We start from the raw sequence: 16,953 nt of genomic DNA on the forward strand, positions 1-16,953 counted from the left end.
TGCGCGGCAGCTCCGAGCGGGAGCTGGTGTGCAGTCCCCGGGAATGTGTGAGGAGCTGCGGGGCGGGAAGAGCCCGGAGGCGCCCTTCAGCGGCTCGAGTCAGGCGGTGGGGGCTGAAATAACTGTAAACCGGAAAAAACAGGCTATCGCTTTTTCCTTGTCGTGCTTTGGGTGATGGCTTGTTCAGGGGTTTGCTGGTGTGAACTCTGGGATCGTGTTTAAAAACGACTTAAAACTGGTTTAGGGCACAGCAGTCTTAAGTGTTTCCCTCAGCTTTCCTCGTCCCCTCAGCACAGCTTGTGAGAAAGGACGAAATTAAAGCTGCAGAATATCTGTAAAGGAAAGTGAAACTAAGTATGCTCATTGAAAGTAAGTGGAATTGTGGAAATTGGAGGTGAAACTTCAGCCGTCGGAGACCTGGTGCTTATGAGAGGAGCTGTTGTCGCCCTGTTGCTGCTGCCTGAGGTGCTACATAGTTTCAAGGGGAAAAGTGTTTCAGTTGACTATTGTTTGTTCTGTTTGCTTCCAAAGTTTCTCAACTGTTTCAATTTTAGTCCAGTATTCTATTACATTGAACTGTAACACTGAAGATTGTTATTTGCTTCTGAGGCAGACGGGTGGTTAAAATAATATGCTGAGGGATTTTCCAGTGTCAGCCCCACAAAGGAGCAGGTTGTATTTTCTGTTGTTGGAGGCTTACACCTTTGTAGGTTGTAAAATGATGTAGAAGTAAACACAATCACTGTTAAGTCCTGACAGGCAGTTCTCTGTCATTGTGTCTCTGGTGACAAGGATGATTCCTGAGTTTCGGTGGTGTCTGCGCACCTTGTAACTACATGTGAGAGAAGTTGGTGTCTGTTGAGAAGTTGCTCAGTTATTGTGTGGCTTGAGTGGTTGCTTTCTGCTAGACCATTTGAAGCTGCTTGAAAAATCCATAATAAAAGTCTCAGAAAACAAAGAATTCCAGTGTAACTGTTGGACTCTGTGGTTTCAAAGGTCTTCATCCTAAACAATTCTGTGATCCCCGTCTCTTGTGGTAATTTTGATTAAATTGTTTTACTTAAATGAGCGTCTTAGTTTTGAATAGATTGCAGGCAGATTTCTGGTTAGTGAACCTAACTTCTGCTTGTGTGCTGGAGCGGATGGCTACAGAGCTCCTTAGCTTTGTGCAGAGTGTGCTTCTGATACCTGCGTGTATGCACTCAAAGCACAACACTTCGCACTACTTCCTCCTTTAATATAAAGCATGATTTAAGATTGACTGTGGATGCAACAAAGTCTCTTCTTGCTTTGGATTTATTTCTGTTTTCCAGTAGGGGAAGTAAGGCTGTACTGCTGAGCACAGAAACAGGGTTTTGCTTGCAGGCTGGGTTTCAACCTCTCACCAGGGTCTCCTAAGCAAAGGGCCTGGGTGCTGGTGAGGGGCTCGCTCTGCATCACGCTGGGTTTTGTGGAAGAGGTATGAGGGATAGCAGTTGGTAAAGAGGAGGAGAAGCTGGGCTCCCTTTCCAAGCTCCCTTGCCTTGTGGCTCTCTGGTCTCCTTACTTTGAACTCCTGGATAAATACTTGCATAATCAGATGAAAAGATTTTTTGGGCACTTGTTTAATTTGTATGGCTTGTGGTATGGTTTCTTTTGTGACTAAGAGACTTGGATTTAAGTGTTCAGACCTACAGAGTGAGCAGAGCATTCTGAGATCAGTGAAGAGCCAAAGCAGCAGCTAACTCTTCTTCACTTGTTATGTAAATAGCATGAAGGGTGATTGAACCCGTGAATCTCCTGATCTCCAGATAGCCTCATTCAGGAGAACCCTCATTTACTTTCTTCACCCATACACGATTCTGTGAAGAGTTTCTCATGTTCTGCAATACAGAGGTTAAGCAGGAGAGATCTTTATTGTTTAAGAAGAGCTTTGCCTATTTACATACATATGTGACTGGCATGACAGTGTTTATTCTTCTGTGCTGTTCTCCAGGTCTTGAATCGATCCAAGAATGAACAAATGTAAGAAGTCTTATGTTAACCGGACTACAAACCTTGACAAGTTCAGTCCTGAAATTCTGTCTGAAATTGAGAAGCTCTTTGCAAAGAAGTTTACTTACACTAAGCCAGTGAATAATGAGTGGCAGCTTCCAGATCCCAGCAATGCTTTTACAAGTGATCACAAGGAATTCGACTCACTTCTGGCTCTGAAGATCTCCATGAATGACGTGAAGAATCAACTCAGTGATAAGAACCTGGATGAATGGCATCAGCACACCTCGTTTACCAATAAAGCAGGGAAAATAATTCCTCATGTGAAGAAATGGGTGAATGCTGAGCTGTGTACCCAGGCGTGGTGCAAGTTCCATGAGATCCTGTGCAGTTTTCCTCTTCTCCCTGAAGAAGCTCTTCAGGACAGAGAACTGAATACTGTCCACCTCTGTGAAGCACCTGGAGCTTTCATAGCCAGCCTCAACCACTACTTGAAATCCCACCATGTCCAATGTGACTGGAATTGGGTAGCGAACACTCTAAACCCATATCATGAAGCCAATGACACTCTTATGATGATAATGGACGACCGTCTCATAGCAAATACCTTGCCTTGGTGGTACTTTGGCCCAGATAACACTGGTGACGTGATGACACTGAAACACCTAACAGGACTTCAGAACTTTATAAGTAACATGGCCATAGTTCACTTGGTGACTGCTGATGGCAGCTTTGATTGCCAGGGGAATCCGGGAGAACAGGAGGCTCTTGTCTCACCCCTTCATTACTGTGAAACAGTCAGTGCTTTAATGATCCTGGGCACTGGAGGGTCCTTTGTTTTGAAAATGTTCACGCTGTTTGAACACTGTTCTATCAATCTGCTCTTTCTGCTGAACTGCTCTTTTGAGGAGGTCCATGTCTTTAAGCCAGCCACTAGCAAAGCTGGCAACTCGGAGGCCTATGTGATTTGTCTTCGTTACATGGGCAGAGAGAGCATCCATCCGCTGCTTTCTAAGATGATACAGAACTTTGGAACAGAAATGGTCAACAAAGCACTTTTCCCCCAGCATGTGCTGCCAGAGTCTTTTCTTAAACTACATGAAGAGTGTTGCATGTTCTTCCACAAGTGCCAGGTAGAAACTATCTCTCAGAACATCCGTCTCTTTGAGTGCATGGGAGAAGCGGAGCAGACAAAACTGAACAAGTTAAGAGATTGTGCAGTGGAGTTCTTCATGCAGAGACTTTGTCTGAAACCCATTTCCAGAAAGAACTGGCTTGTCAGGAAATCTCGGACTGGTTGCAGCATGAATACAAAATGGTTTGGGCAAAGAAGCAAATATTTTAGTACGTACAATGAAAGGAGGATGCTGGAAACCCTCACGTGGAATGATAAAGTGGCAAAGGGCTATTTTAATCACTGGGCTGAAGAGCATAGTTTAAATACTGCTGGGAAAATGTGTGTCTTGGAAGGATTGTCTTCTGACCTCGAGTGTAGCTTGTGGTATGTTTTGGAAGGAAAAAGATTACCAGTGATAAAATGTTCCCCATTCTGTGATAGTCAAGTCTTGGAAAATCTGAATGAAGCGCTGAACACATTGATGGGGGGGAGTATGAAGAGCAGAAAGATACTGCAGACGTGTCAGTCGTGTGAAGTGCTTCCTGGGGAACTGATACTGGCAGAAGTGTCTGATCTCTCCAGATGTCGCCAGGAAGTCCTAAAGGGAAGATGTGGTGACCAGTTCACGTGCCTTGTGGTAGACTTCTCATCCCTCTGTGATATTGAGAGCCCGCCCAACATAGAAACAAAGCTCCTGGACTCATCCACACTGCTGACATTCAGCCTCTCTTTGCTTTATGATGGAGAACCAAAGTACCAGCAGCAGCTTTTGGACTGTGTTCTGCATTCGTTGGATCAGCTGACAGTGGGAGATGCATTGATTTTGCCTATTCTTTCTTGTTTTACACGCTTCACAGCTGGCCTGGTATTTATATTGCACTGCTGCTTCAGACGCATCACATTCACTTGTCCAGCCTGCCCTGAGCCCTTGAGGAGCAGCGCTGCTTTGCTGTGCATTGGTTACCGAGGCCTCCCAAATCCCGTTGTCCTATACCTGCAGCATCTGAAGGAGCTAATGAGCTCTTTGCTTGACACAGACTCTCCCCAGCAAGTTTTGCAGTTTGTGCCCATGGAGGTTCTCCTCCAGGGCAAGCTGTTGGAGTTCTTGTGGGATTTAAACACAGCCATTGCCAAGAGACAGCTTCACTTGATTGTGGAAGCTAAGCAGCAGCAAATGACTAGTGATGTTTCACTTTAAAATAGCTCTAGAATTGAGCAAGTTGCTGCTGCTAGACCTTCTTTCACAGGCAGGTAGAAGGTGTTAAAAACATTGTGAATGTGAAGGTGATGTTACTGCAAAAACCCCTGGTGTGATGTTAGTGCTGGGGGGATGTTTTGAGCTATCAGTCCCACTTGCACCACATTTGCCTGTTGTACAGAAACCTGAGGCTTAATCTCAAATGTAGGGGACATGGGAGGGACAATGAATAAAGTGGAGAAACTGTTTCTTTTCTGTCCCGGCTCTCTCTGAGCAAGTTTCTTTGTGTGCCATCTAATTCAGAATTGACTGTAGTGACAGGACAAGGAGTAATGGGTTCAAACTAAAACAGAAGTTCAGGTAAGATACAAGGAAGTGGTTCTTTCCTGTGAGCGTGGTGATACACTAAAACAGGTTGCCCAGAGAAACAGTAAATGCTCCATCCCTGGCATTGTTCAAGGCCAGGTCGGACAGAGCCTTTGGTGACATGGTCTAGTGTCAGGCATCCCTGTCCATGTCAGTGGGGTTGGAACTGGATGATCTTAAGGTCCTTTCCAACCCTAACCATTCTATAATTTTATAATTCTGTGATTCTGTGATTCTGTGATGGTAGGTGTGGTGGTGCATTATACCTGTAACATCAGGCCAGATGATGGGGGACCCTGTTTTGTGACGTTAGCCCTCTTCTATTGATCCAGCAAACCGTGGGGGTTTTGACACATAGGTACTTTTCCAGGGTTTGTAGGATCTGAAACATGAGGTTTGGGCCAGAACGCTGAGTGGTGTGGTTTTGTGTGGCTTTTTAGAATAATTATTCTAATAATTTCAGACTCCTTAGAATAGTTTGAGATGCCTGAGCAAAGAAGACTTCCATCTGTCTATTAACAAGAAGCTGCAAATGTTTTTCAGGCTGAAAATGTGATCATGCGTGTTTCTGTGTATCAAGAAATGCTTTGGGTACCATTGGAGGAACAATAAGCTGAAGGAGTTTGTGATAACTGTCTTTGGGAAAGTATGGTGAAGACTTCATAGAATCATAGAATCGTAGAATCATAGAATAGTTAGGGTTGGAAAGGACCTTAATATCATCTAGTTCCATGGGCAGGGACACCTCAGAGCAGACTTCTATCCAGCCTGGCCTTGAACAATGCCAGGGATGGAGCATTTACCACCCTTTAGGCAACCTGTTTCAGTGCCTCACCACCCTCACAGTAGAGAACTTCTTCCTTTTATCTAACCTAAAGTTCCTCTGTTTCTATTTAAACCCATTACCCCTTGTTCTATCGCTGCAGTCCCTGATGAAGAGTCCCTCTCCAGCATCCTTGTAGGCCCCCTTCAGATACTGGAAGGCTGCTATGAGGTCTTCACACAGCCTTCTCTTTTCCAAGCTGAACAGCCCCAGCTGTCTCAGCCTGTCTTCATACAGGAAGTACTTTATCCCCCGTAGCGTCCTCATGGTCCTCCTCTGGACTGGCTCCAAAAGCTCTATGTCCTTATGCTGAGGACACCAGAACTGTATGCAGTACGCCAAGTGGGGTCTCATGAGAGCAGGGGGTCAGAATCACCTCCTGCAGCCTGCTGGTCACGCTTCTATTGCTGCAGCCCGGGATGTGGTTCGGTTTCTGGGCTGCGAGTGCACACTGAAGCCAGCTCGTGTTCCATTTATATTTGACTAACACCCCCAGGTCCTTCTTCTCAGGCTGCTCCGAATCACTTCTCTGCCCAACCTGTATCTCTGTCTGTGATTGCCCTGACCCAGGTGTAGGACCTTGTGCTTGGCTTTGTTGAACTTTGTGAGGCTGGCATTGGCCCAGCTCTCAAGGTCCCTCTGGATGCCATCCCTTCCCTCCAGTCTGCCAACCAGACCACACAGCTTGGCGTTGTCAGCAAACTTGCAAAGGGCATGCTCGATCCCACTGTCCATGTTGCCGGCAGTAGGTTCCCCTTAAAGATAAAAATGATGAAATTGGTAACTGACTGTTGCAGTTTTATTTTCGACATTGCTCCTTTGAGAGCTAAGTTTTGAGGCCTAAGTTGTGTATCTTAACAGTTTTGAGTTTGTAGCATATATGGAAAAACCTGCTTGGGGAGAAATGATGTTTAAAGGAGACATGGATTTGCTGTCATTATGTGCATGATCCTGTAGAGAACCGTCAAAAGAATGAAAATGTAGTCTCCTGATGAGTTACCAGCCACCTTCTGGAAGCACTTGTCATTATAGAATGTGGCAGCTTGAAGGATAGTTGATCTCTGGTAAGGGATTAAAGGCACTGCTGAAAACATGCTTTGTCTGGAGGTGGTGCCCATTGAATTGCCTTTCCTGCCGCTTTGGTTGGGGCAGAGTTTAATGCCTTTAACAGTTCATTTTTCATTGAAGAACTTGAGAGGTGAATGAGTTGGTGTCTCAGGTCTGATTCATTCATAACATTGTCTGAAAATCTTGCTTTTTATGTTTGCCTGTAAGTAGAAGCTGCCCTACACAAAAGCTTCTGGGGTTGGCCATGGTCCATTTTAATTAATTAAAATTACTTTGCTTTTTTTGCTGTGAGCTGAGTTGTGCTTTCTCTGTCTGACCAGGCAGGTGAGAAACAGAGGTTGCAGGCTGGGAGATACATGCAGTGAGAGCTTTTCCTGTGAATCAGTTTTTGAACCTGTAAATGGAAGAATGCAAGCAGTGCCGCAGGTGCATTTCACTGAAGAATAAAAAAGAAAGGCTAAAAAACAAACTAAGGGGGAAGAAACTGCAGAAGAATAGATGATGAGAGAGTGTCAAAGATCGCCTGTAAAAGCCTGCGTTATCTGAAACAGAAAGTATGGTAAGGGGATTGTCTACCACAGGCACCTCTATGTCTCTGCCATTGTTCGGAGGCGATTAACACTTCTGGGAGTCCCACTGAGCTTTGGCATTTGGAAAGCCGTTTCTTAAAGCTGGGGAGATGAGGTGTTTTGAGTGCATTGGCTGTGGTTACACTGTGGTATTCCTCCACGGAGCTGTGAGTGGGCAGAAGCGTCTCCTCTAGCAGGTACTTACCTTGTTTTTTTTTTCCTCACTAAGGTTAATATTTTTTAAAAGTTATTTTATAGGTGAAGTAAAACCCTGAGGTGACTGGTGGACCGTGAGAGAGAAAATGCATTTATTGTTTCAGACTTTCCTTGATCTGTTCTGTACATCTGACAAACTCTGTAGACTTCCTTGAGGTTCCTTCTGTCCCGTTGTTTGCCTTGGTATCAGTCCCCCTGTCTTCATAATCTTTTTAGGAGAAAAGCTTTTAGATGGTCACAGAACTTTGGGGTGAGTTAGGATTGTGTACTTCAAGATCCCATGGACTGAGTTAGTGGGGAACTGTAATCCAGCTGTTTGGAGGTATCCCCCCAAAAATGTGTGCGAGCCCTTCTGCAAAGGCAGGTCTCTAAACTGAAGGAAATCCATGTCCTATTGGGTCCTGATGCCTGATACATGCTGGAGCTTTTTTGTTGGCAGACACAGTGAGATGATGAGAGAAATGCTTTGATAGCAGCTGCTCCTTCTGTTAATAATAAAGGATGTGATTTGGAGAGTCTTATTATTATTGCTGACTTAATGGCAGGAGTTTCAAAGTTAGGAATGACACTTGTCCATTTAATGGTGAGAATCCTTCCTTGTCCTGTCTGTCTTTTGACTACAGGTTTTGGAGGGAAGTGACACTTAATTTCTGTTGTGACTTTTGGGATATGTAAGAAAGAGCGGGAAGAGCATATTAAACTTAGTGGAGAGCATCTGATGATTCCTGCCTTCATTGAGGCTGTCAGGTTTTGACCAATTTGATTTGGGTGGAACCCAATGAAATGTCTCAATATCCTGCCTGTTTTTAGTTGATTTTTTTGACCTGTTGGAAGATGAACTGGGTATTGGTTTTCATAACTGGGAGCTTTCAGGTTGCACACTGTGGGAAATAAAGGGGGTGGAGGGAATAAGTTGGTTATGATGTTCCCGAGAGTCATGCAACTTGAGGTCAGTTTAGTTTTGCAGCCCTGCTGTTGCAGGTTTCCAGTGAAGGACAGATATGTAGGCCTGGTGATCAGCTGTGAGGTGCATGATATTTCTGAAACTTTTTTGGAGCCAGCGTAACATTTTGAAATCAGTTGCCTGAGGCTTGGATGAATTGGGTGCTCCTCTGAGTGAAAATGCTGTGGGGATTTTTTTCTGAGTTCCATTAAAGCTAAGAGATGTGCTGCTTATTTTCACTGATTTTGTGTCGTATTTAGATTCATTTGGCTGTGCGCAGATTGTTTGTGATCTTGCCACTGGCTTTCCAGTTGAATTTCTACAAAACAGAGATTCGTCCTATGAAGTCCGGTCGTCTGTTAAGACGGCACTAACTGGTGTCTCTTTGTCTTGATTTAAGATGGATCTATCAAACTACTAGTTGTAAATGTAGAATATGTAGCAGAATTGTATTCTGTTGGGAAACCAACTTGGGACTTAATGGGAAGGGATTAGTATTGCCCACGGAGAAGGCAGCAGAAAAGAAAACCCCGCCTTGATTTCTGACCGCTAAACTGGGTGCTTTAGGATACAGAAGAGCATTGAATCCTTGATTCACTGGAAGGAAGGGTTGATCAGTAGGCTGAAGCCTCAGAGCCTCCTGTTACCATCTCTCAAAGCTGCCTTTTGACATCCCTTTAATTTACAGTAGTTTTACTTCTTAATGGTGAAGCTGAGGGAATCCTGTGCAATTGGTCTTAACCCTTTTGGGTGGTATGAAACGGTGTTTATCAGTACTTGTCCCCATTCCTCATTTTTAAACAAGCGCCTCTGAATTTCACCTAGTAGCCTTTGAATCTCAGTCTCTTTTTTTAGCACTTTGATGAGTGGGGACTGAGATGGAAACTTCTTGCCAAAATGTGGTACTTGTTGCTCCATCTCCTTCTTGCAACTGTTTTCATGAATTCCGTGCTGATCTCCTCAGTTGCAGCTCTTCGTGCACTTCAGTCGCTTGACAGACAGAGCAGGTGGAGCTGTTGATGCCAGAAGAATGCTCAGCCTGGTGCTGTTCCTCCTTAGGCCATGGTTCGGATTGCCATCGACCCCTCTCTTGTGACTCCTTGTGGCTCCGAAGTCTTCAGAAGGACATTTGCTCAAAGAATTAGCCATTGCCTGTAGACGCTCAGAACAAGCAGAACCTGTAGGAGACATTTAAATGCAGGAAGCTTTTCCACCAGCCTGGAGAGGCTCATGTAACATGCAGTTGATGGGATTTGCCAGCCCTTCCTTGCTAAAAATTCCTTAAAAAAAGGCTTTGAGGCATAAGCACCTGAACAGAGAGCTCACCAGTTGTATGCTGCTTTTCCTGTATAGATGGGTATATTCATGTTTCCAGCATGGAATCCCCTCATTGTAGAGCACTGAAGCTTTTGCTCCGTAGCTAATCCTTGCGTGCTTTTGTTTTGAAAGATGGAGATGTTTTTCTAAGGAGATGAAGGATGCTGGATATATGTGGCTATTGCTTATTTTCATTTATCCTGCAAGTGAGTAATGGAAGATCATTTTTTTAAAAAGAAAAGGAAATAAATATTTGGAAGAAATAAAGTCTTTAAAGTTTTAAATGTTGCCATTTACACGTTTCTTTACCAAATATGGAACAAGACAATGAAACACAGCAGAGAGAAATCTGGGGAGGTTTAATTTTTGTCGTTGTTGTATTTTTGTGCCAGGGTTTCATCATCTTTCCATTTTGCTCCATCCTTACCGAGGGAAGGATAGAGGGGCACAGGAGCAGCCTGCTCAGTGGGGGTGGTGTTTGATTCTCACTTGCTTTAACTTTCTTTCCCTTTGCAGTTTACCAGCTCACAGAGAGACTCCAGTTGCAAACATCGTCACAGCAGTGTGTTGGAAGCCTGCACACAGTGCCCTTGGCCTTGCCACCGAGCCTTGCAGTCTGTGTCCCCTTGCATGGTTGCTGTGGCCTTCTTGACCAGCGAAGATTTTTGTCCTAAGGATCTTCAGTTTCTCCTGGCTGTGACAGGCACTCTGGTAGGACACGGCTGTTATACACTGTCTTTTTGTCACTGAGTCTGTTCTTAATCCTTATCCAAATGTTTTTCTATACTAAGTGCTTGCCTTCACTGAATGGTGCAATTAAGAAAAAGCTGAAAATAAGCTTTAAGACGAGAATAAGTGAGCCTTATTCCTCAGGGTTGGCTCTGCTATACTGACATGGGTTCCAGCTGGTTGTCTTTGGCTTGGCTCTCCCATTTGTGTTGAGACTGCTAAATGATTTTGATTGCAATTATTAATGCTAATGGTTGGTGTTTTTTTCATTGCCTTTGTTTTTGGAAGTGAACTCCAAATTAAAGAGCTGGGGAAGATCATTCTGTGTCTGAGAGGTAAGCAACGACACAAGAAACGCTCCTTACTGACCCTTATAGCAGTGGATGTTTGGTGGGGACATGTTTAAACTATAAGTGGTGTGGAATGTGGGATGAAATGTGGGACGGTGTTGTCTCACTTGCTTTTAGTGGAGCTCTAGACTAAGCTTTGGTTGTTAATGTCCAAACGTACTTTAGGGGACATGAGGGCTTTGGAAGCGAATGGTCTTTGGAATGGGGGGCAGGGATGGACGAGCCTGTTAGAAGAATTGTCAGGTTGATTTTGGTGGAAATTATTATTTAATGTGGTTTTACTGAATTACAGGGAAATGTAAATGCTTGGGATTGTATTCAGACTCATAAAAAGGTCTATGACATAGTTGTATTTCCAGTATAACAGTATCAGAAGAGTTTATCTGAAAACATGATACGGCAGATGAAAAAGTAAAGAGGAAACATGGGTGTCTTCCTTTTGCTGCTACAGACTTTAGAAAACTGCGTATGTAGCTTTTTCAGGCCTTAAAGTCAATTTAGACGTGGCATGATGTTGCTTGTGTGTCGTACCTGAATTTGGATAGAGCTTAATATGCTGGCGTGGCTGCCAGTTTCTGAGTTGAAGTAGCTGGTGTTGAAAGCTAAGCCAAGTCCCTGAGCGCAAAGCAAACCAGCTCTCCCTGCCTGAACAGATATTTGGCAAATTCTTTTGTTCTGGGTTGTGTCACATCCTCAGTGTCCCCCAGCAAGACTGGGGAGGTGAAGTTTAACCCGTAATGCAAGTCCCACTTGAACTAGGTCATTATTACAGCGATCGTATGAAACTGTTTATTGAAACGCTGTTTTTCTGCCATATGGCAGCTTGAACTTGTTTATGAAAGTGCCTCTTCGTAGGGCTTTACTAAATGAGGGTGACTGTCGCTTGGTAAAGAACTGATTTGCCTCAAGCGAGGGAGAGCAGGGAGAAGGACTGTTACTTGTTGGTGAGTTGATTTGTCTAGAGTGGGGGACAGCAGGGAGAAAGAGACTCGATATTCAAATCTTAGTTGTTGCTGCAGCTAGAGGTCATGGTCTGTGTAGTGAAGAGGTGACTGGACAAATGCTGCCCCATACCCATGAAAGCTCATACGGAGGTACCCCAAGGTCTTAAGCTGTCAGATACCTGTGCATCAAAACTATGACCCAGTAGCCAGTTGGTAATGAAAGCTCAGTTAAGACTAAGGAACAAAGGGACTGTGGTGAAGTGCCTTAATGTAGGTCTCTAGAGAGTTAAGGTGATTAAATCCTTGCTTTAGAATGAGTTGAGTGCCCCAGGTTGATGACAGAGCACAACTCGACGCCCTTGAGTGGAAATGTAATGAAATCTGTCTTGGGGTCACAATTCAACTGAACCCCAAGGTGGCTGCTGAGTAGCTACACGTTCCCTCAGATAATGATGCTGCCTGGGAGATGAGTTTTCAATTGAGGAGTGCGGGTATGGGGCAGGACTGCTGAGGACATCTGAACCACAGGAGCCTTCTGAGCAGCCGGGGCTCCCGGCGTGTGTTACTGCCCCAGCACTGGTGGTACCCAGCTATGTAGGCTGAGGAAACGAGGCTGCAAGCTGCGTAGACAGCGTGGAGAGCCCTGTGTGGCATCCATCAGTGGCACGGGAGGTGTCTGGGACTGGCGCAGCTGGGACTGGCAGGGCTGTAGGATCCTGGCTGGTGGAAATGGTGATGTTCAGCAGCAGAGGCTTGCTGTTGCATGTGGAAAGAGCCCTGGCTTTGGGTGTTAGCACAGACTGGATGGGACTGGAGCCAGCTGACTCATTGGGAGCCAGAGGGGAGCTGGTTCAAAAACTTAACCTTTGCTGTGTGGGAGCACTGGGGAGGCCGGTCCTCAACTAGGCTGAGCTTGCACTTTGCACTGAAATACCAAGATAGGCTGGGTGTTAGCAACTGTCAGTGCTGTGGCCTTAACTATAAAGCTAAGGAATGGATTTGGGGCAATTAATGAAATTTAGATTTATAGAGAGGTCCAGTTATGCCTAAGAGCCACAGTTAATAGCACTGGCACTGAATAAACCCCAAATAGGCTCCGTTTCCATTCCACAAGAGGGGGTTAGAGGCCCGTAAGTATATATTTGTATAAGTGTTTTGGCTGGTGATTCTGTGACTAGTTTTGTGGAAGGTCTGTAGTAAAATACAGTCTCGGGAGCATGAGTGGAAGTAGTGATTTGGTAAATAGCAACTAATGAAAGGTGGTGGGACTTAGAATTTTACTAACTGGTGCATTGGCCTAGAGGTCTGCTACTGGGGTGAAGCAGTCCCTTGGGAAGCTGCAACCCTGAAGCTTACTTACCGTCATTTTCTTTAGACACCATCTGCTCTTAGAGCAACTTGTACACCTATTTTCCCTCCCTGGAGGCAGATGGGGTTTTAAGGAGTCTGCTTCTGTGGCTTTTCACCACAGAGATTAAACTGAAGCTGGAATTAAGATATGGGGACTGAGACAACCTTTGTGGCAGGTGTATCCTGCAGAGGATTGGGAGGGCAAGGTTTGGGCACAACAGGCAGCAAGGTCTCAGAGAGGTGTTGGGATCTGGGAGGAACTGGGAAAAACATGGACAGAACCTCCTCTGTAGTTTGCAGGAGGGTTTTGTCTTGTTTCCAGAGGTAGTACAGATTGAGGCTGTTCTCTCTGTATTATCTTCTCTTCCCTCCCCTTCCCACCCCAAGCCCTTCTGGGCTGTGTCTGAAAGATGCCAAGTTCTTCCCAATACTGGGAGAATGGAAGGCAAGGATTGCTGAGTAACTCTCTGAGCTGAAGTTACCACTGGGTTACCAGCAGCAGGCAAACCCCAGAGCCAGAGGCCAGTAACTCTCTGCTGGAAGAGGATGCCTGTGGTGGTGGTGGTGGTGGTGCACAGTGGCGAAGCTGCTTTGTCCCCAGACCTGTTGTGGTGCTTCGCTTTACCAGTCACTTGCTGGTTGATGCCTTGCTGAGCGCTGGAAGGGCAGCTGAGGTCAGAAGCCAAACTCCATCACCACTCCTTGGTCTCGTGAAGAAGAGCCTGAGAGATGGTCAGATCATGAAAACAAACAACCAAAGAGCATCTGCCTTCCTCTCAGCCCCACCGTGTTCCTCATGGATGGCAGGAGCCAGGAGCGAGTTAGGAGAGTCAGGCTGGGCTGTCTTGTTTTCAGCTATAGACATGCCCTGCGGATCTGAACAGAGCAAAACACTTTTCAAGCAGCAAAGGTAAGAAAATGGGATACGAGAATTTTGGGAGGTGTTGGTGCAATTTTAGATGTCACTGGTTTCCACTGCAGTGTTGTATTAAGGATTCTTTTTTGTCTTGTGTAAATCAGTTTTCACTAATAGAGCAGATGTACCAAAACGCATCTGGTGATGAAATGGAGGAGAAAAGAGGCAGCAAGTGCTAGTGGATATAAATATTGTCTTTTTGGGAAGTGAAGCGCTGCAGAAACTTCAGAGGCTCCATTTCAACTTCAGGAGCCTGTTTCTTTTGCCTGAGGAGGTGTATGGAGCAGAAAAAATGAACTGAACCATACTGCTTTGTTGGATTCCGGCGCACGTGAGGTAGGAAGCAGAAGGTTCTGGATTGGGGCCAACATGTGAAGTCTTGGTTGTACTGAAATGTTAAGGCCTAGCCTGTGTTGATGCAAGATGGATTAATTGCAGAGGAGCTCTGTCTGTACCAGGAAATCTTCCCAGGTCCTTGCGGTATAGAATGGGCTTAGAAACATGGACAGATGAGTTTGGTAACGTCTGACCCAGTGTAGCAGAGTAGCATGCAGTGGCGCTGCTTGCCTATGGTCTTGCTGGCAAACCAAGTGGAAGAGGTACATGTATCTGAAAGCTTCTGTTGAGGAGGTGTGGTGGGCATGGAGACGAATTCTGATCTTCCTGTGAAGCTGAGGGTTAAAAAGAAGCAAGGCGTGAATTAGAGTTTTGCACGTTTCATTGGGACCCTCCATGGCTGTGCTGTGCTATTTTTGAGGAATCTGCCTGCATTGCAGAAAAGCAGCCTTTGAAATCTTCCTCACTTGTTTTCAGCACTGGACTTTTCCTGGCTGTTTGTGTTACAATTAAAGGACCCGTTTGGTTTGGTTTTTCTTTTACTTAGTGCCCATAAGTGCTGGGAAGAATTTGAAAACACCAGCCTAAAAGCAGAGAGTACCACAGCAAGTAGAGAATGTAAAAAGTGAAAGAAAACAACAAGTCCTGACTGGAGAGAAATGATGTCCAACCTGGACCTGGCAGTGCTGGAGAAGGAAGGTAATAAGGAGGGGTTGTTGCAGGGCAGGTATTTTCTGAGTGAACCAGACAGTGGGGATGGGAAGGATTCCTCTAAGCAGGGAAAGTGGCAGCACACCTGTTCTTAATGCTTATTGGAAGCTCTCTGAGAATGACAGACTTTCTTGGAATAGTAGGTCTGGATGCCTTGCACCCAAGCTTGCGTGCATAGGTGTGATCTTGGTTTTTGTGCCTCGATACTGAGACTGCTCCGTAGCAGAGAGAACAGCTGAACAGGGCAGTACAGCTCCTGGATGGGCTGGGGCTGGATCAAGGTGGAGCTCCTCTGTCCTTAAAACTTAGGGAAGGAAGCTTGCAGTGTGAGCAGCGCTGCGCCTGCAGAGGGGATTGGGCTTCCCAGAGCTGGAAGCAGATTGTTGCCCTGTATGCAGTGCATTTGCAGTATGAAAGCTTGTGCACAGTAATGCCTCGCTGTCTGTCACTTGTGTTCCAGAGCTCTGCTGTCAGCTGTTTAATACCCTGCTCTGGTTGCTGTTGTCACTGTCCTGTTTTCCTTCATCCTTAGTTGAGCTTGGTGAGCAGCAGGCATCTGAAGGTGATGATGACAATGTAATGGATTGGAGGAGGCAGCAGGAGCACTGGCAGTGAAGGATTTATCAGGTGTTGAGTCTCGTGGGTAAAGCAGCTGAGGTCTCTCAGAATCATGGTGATCTGTTTGCAGGTGGGTCAGACAGGGCCACCGCGAGGTCATGAAGGTGAATTTTGCGTTATGAAGGGATTTCCCACTCTGAACTTCAGGCACGTGAGCGGGCATTTCTTGGTATTTTAAAAGTAGGCAGAATTGCCTTTACTTTGTCATTCCCAGGTGTTGAATTGGCAGCTGGCAAGCCCAGAGACAGCTTCTGTCTCTCCATCTGCCATGTGTCCACGCTGTGCTATCCTTGTGCATTTGGGTTGTGTGTGTTTCTGAAGGGCCTGCACACGTTCCTCTCCATCCTGTTGTTTCTTAGCGGGCAAAGCTAAAGTGTGAAAAGTCGAACTTTTAGGATGGCACCCTCAGCAGGTAATGGGATATGCCTGAAACTGCAGTTTGACACTGTGGGCGGTTATTGCAGGAGCAGAGTTTAGGGCTGGGCAGTCAAAATGTTTGAGCAGCATTGAAGAGAGAGGGATGCAAGGCTTTCAGCTACAAGTGTGGCCACACGGAGTGTGCAGATACTCCTGTGTGCAGCTGCATTGCCGCAAGCTGCAGAGGTAATTGTGTAGAAAAGCTTTTAGTTAGTGGAATATTTATCCGCTGTTGAGGATTTCTGGAAACTTAATGGAAGAGGTGTTATGCTGTTGACTATTTTTTTCTTCCCTCACTACAGCCAGGGTCACTCCCTAGAGTGCTCCTTTCTAATCTTGGCCTTTTGTCTGAAGTTGGTCTGCTCAACTTTCGTGCTCCTTCATGGTAACATGGTTGATGATGTCTTCATCTGAGCTCATGCTGGGGCATGGAATTGTCTCTTTTATGCTACTATGATGCTTTTTGCCTGATACCTGCTCAGCTCTGGAAACAGGGAATAGCCTCTGCTGCTCACCTGCCTATGTGCCCAGGTGGGACATCCCATGCCACAAACCTGGTTTTAACTGTGCAGTCCTTGCACAAGGAGTTACGAGGCAGGACATGAGAAGCAAGTGGATCTTACCTGGCTCTGGTGTTTCTGACCCAGGAAATCTGTTCCCAGCATGATTTGGCAGCAAGGACTGGGAAGTGAGGGAAGTGTAGGCCCCTGGTCTGCTGTAGTGAGCTGTCTGGAAAACGCTGTGTAAAGCACACTGCTCCTTGCTAAGAAGAAATGGGAAATGTGCTTATTGAAGAGTTGTCTGTTCTTACCGTGTGTTGGGGGTACTGACTGGGGCCTAGACACGCAGTGGGTTAGTGTGGTACAGACGCCTAGTTCTGGACTGTCACAGCACAGCTGGTCTTGTAAAGATGTGGGGTCACGCCTGGATCTGAGGTGCAGCTTCCCTGCAGAAGAAAATGGTCAAAGCTGTGTGCTTTTGCCTGAACTTT

At 45.7% G+C, this 16,953-nt stretch overlaps 1 protein-coding gene across 3 annotated transcripts; it reads left to right on the top strand.

Annotated features, from left to right (window-relative positions):
• The first annotated feature begins 930 nt into the window (after positions 1-930).
• CMTR2 (cap methyltransferase 2) lies at positions 931-16,438 on the top strand. Of its 3 annotated transcripts, none has more exons than XR_009746140.1 (4): positions 1,348-4,342; positions 6,867-7,105; positions 14,764-14,928; positions 16,200-16,438. XR_009746140.1 is itself a non-coding variant. In XM_061468859.1 (2 exons), the coding sequence occupies exon 2, from the start codon at positions 1,995-1,997 to the stop codon at positions 4,287-4,289; it is 2,295 nt and encodes a 764-aa protein (XP_061324843.1). In that variant the 5' UTR covers positions 931-1,036; positions 1,976-1,994; the 3' UTR covers positions 4,290-4,660. The 3 variants fall into 3 exon arrangements, 1 of the variants encoding a protein (XP_061324843.1); XR_009746141.1 differs by having other exon boundaries at positions 14,764-14,915; positions 16,265-16,438; XM_061468859.1 differs by lacking the exons at positions 6,867-7,105; positions 14,764-14,928; positions 16,200-16,438 and adding an exon at positions 931-1,036 and having other exon boundaries at positions 1,976-4,660.
• Positions 16,439-16,953: the final 515 nt, after the last annotated feature.

Source organism: Pezoporus flaviventris, unplaced genomic scaffold (genome assembly GCF_033815535.1).
Source record: "Pezoporus flaviventris isolate CSIRO_AGI_PZ_B2104156 unplaced genomic scaffold, CSIRO_AGI_Pfla_v1 ptg000054l, whole genome shotgun sequence".
NCBI lineage: Eukaryota > Metazoa > Chordata > Aves > Psittaciformes > Psittacidae > Pezoporus > Pezoporus flaviventris.

Bases quoted from the DNA above. Each gene is read 5' to 3' on its own strand.
- CMTR2 (XM_061468859.1), top strand. From the start codon at position 1,995: ATGAACAAATGTAAGAAGTCTTATGTTAACCGGACTACAAACCTTGAC.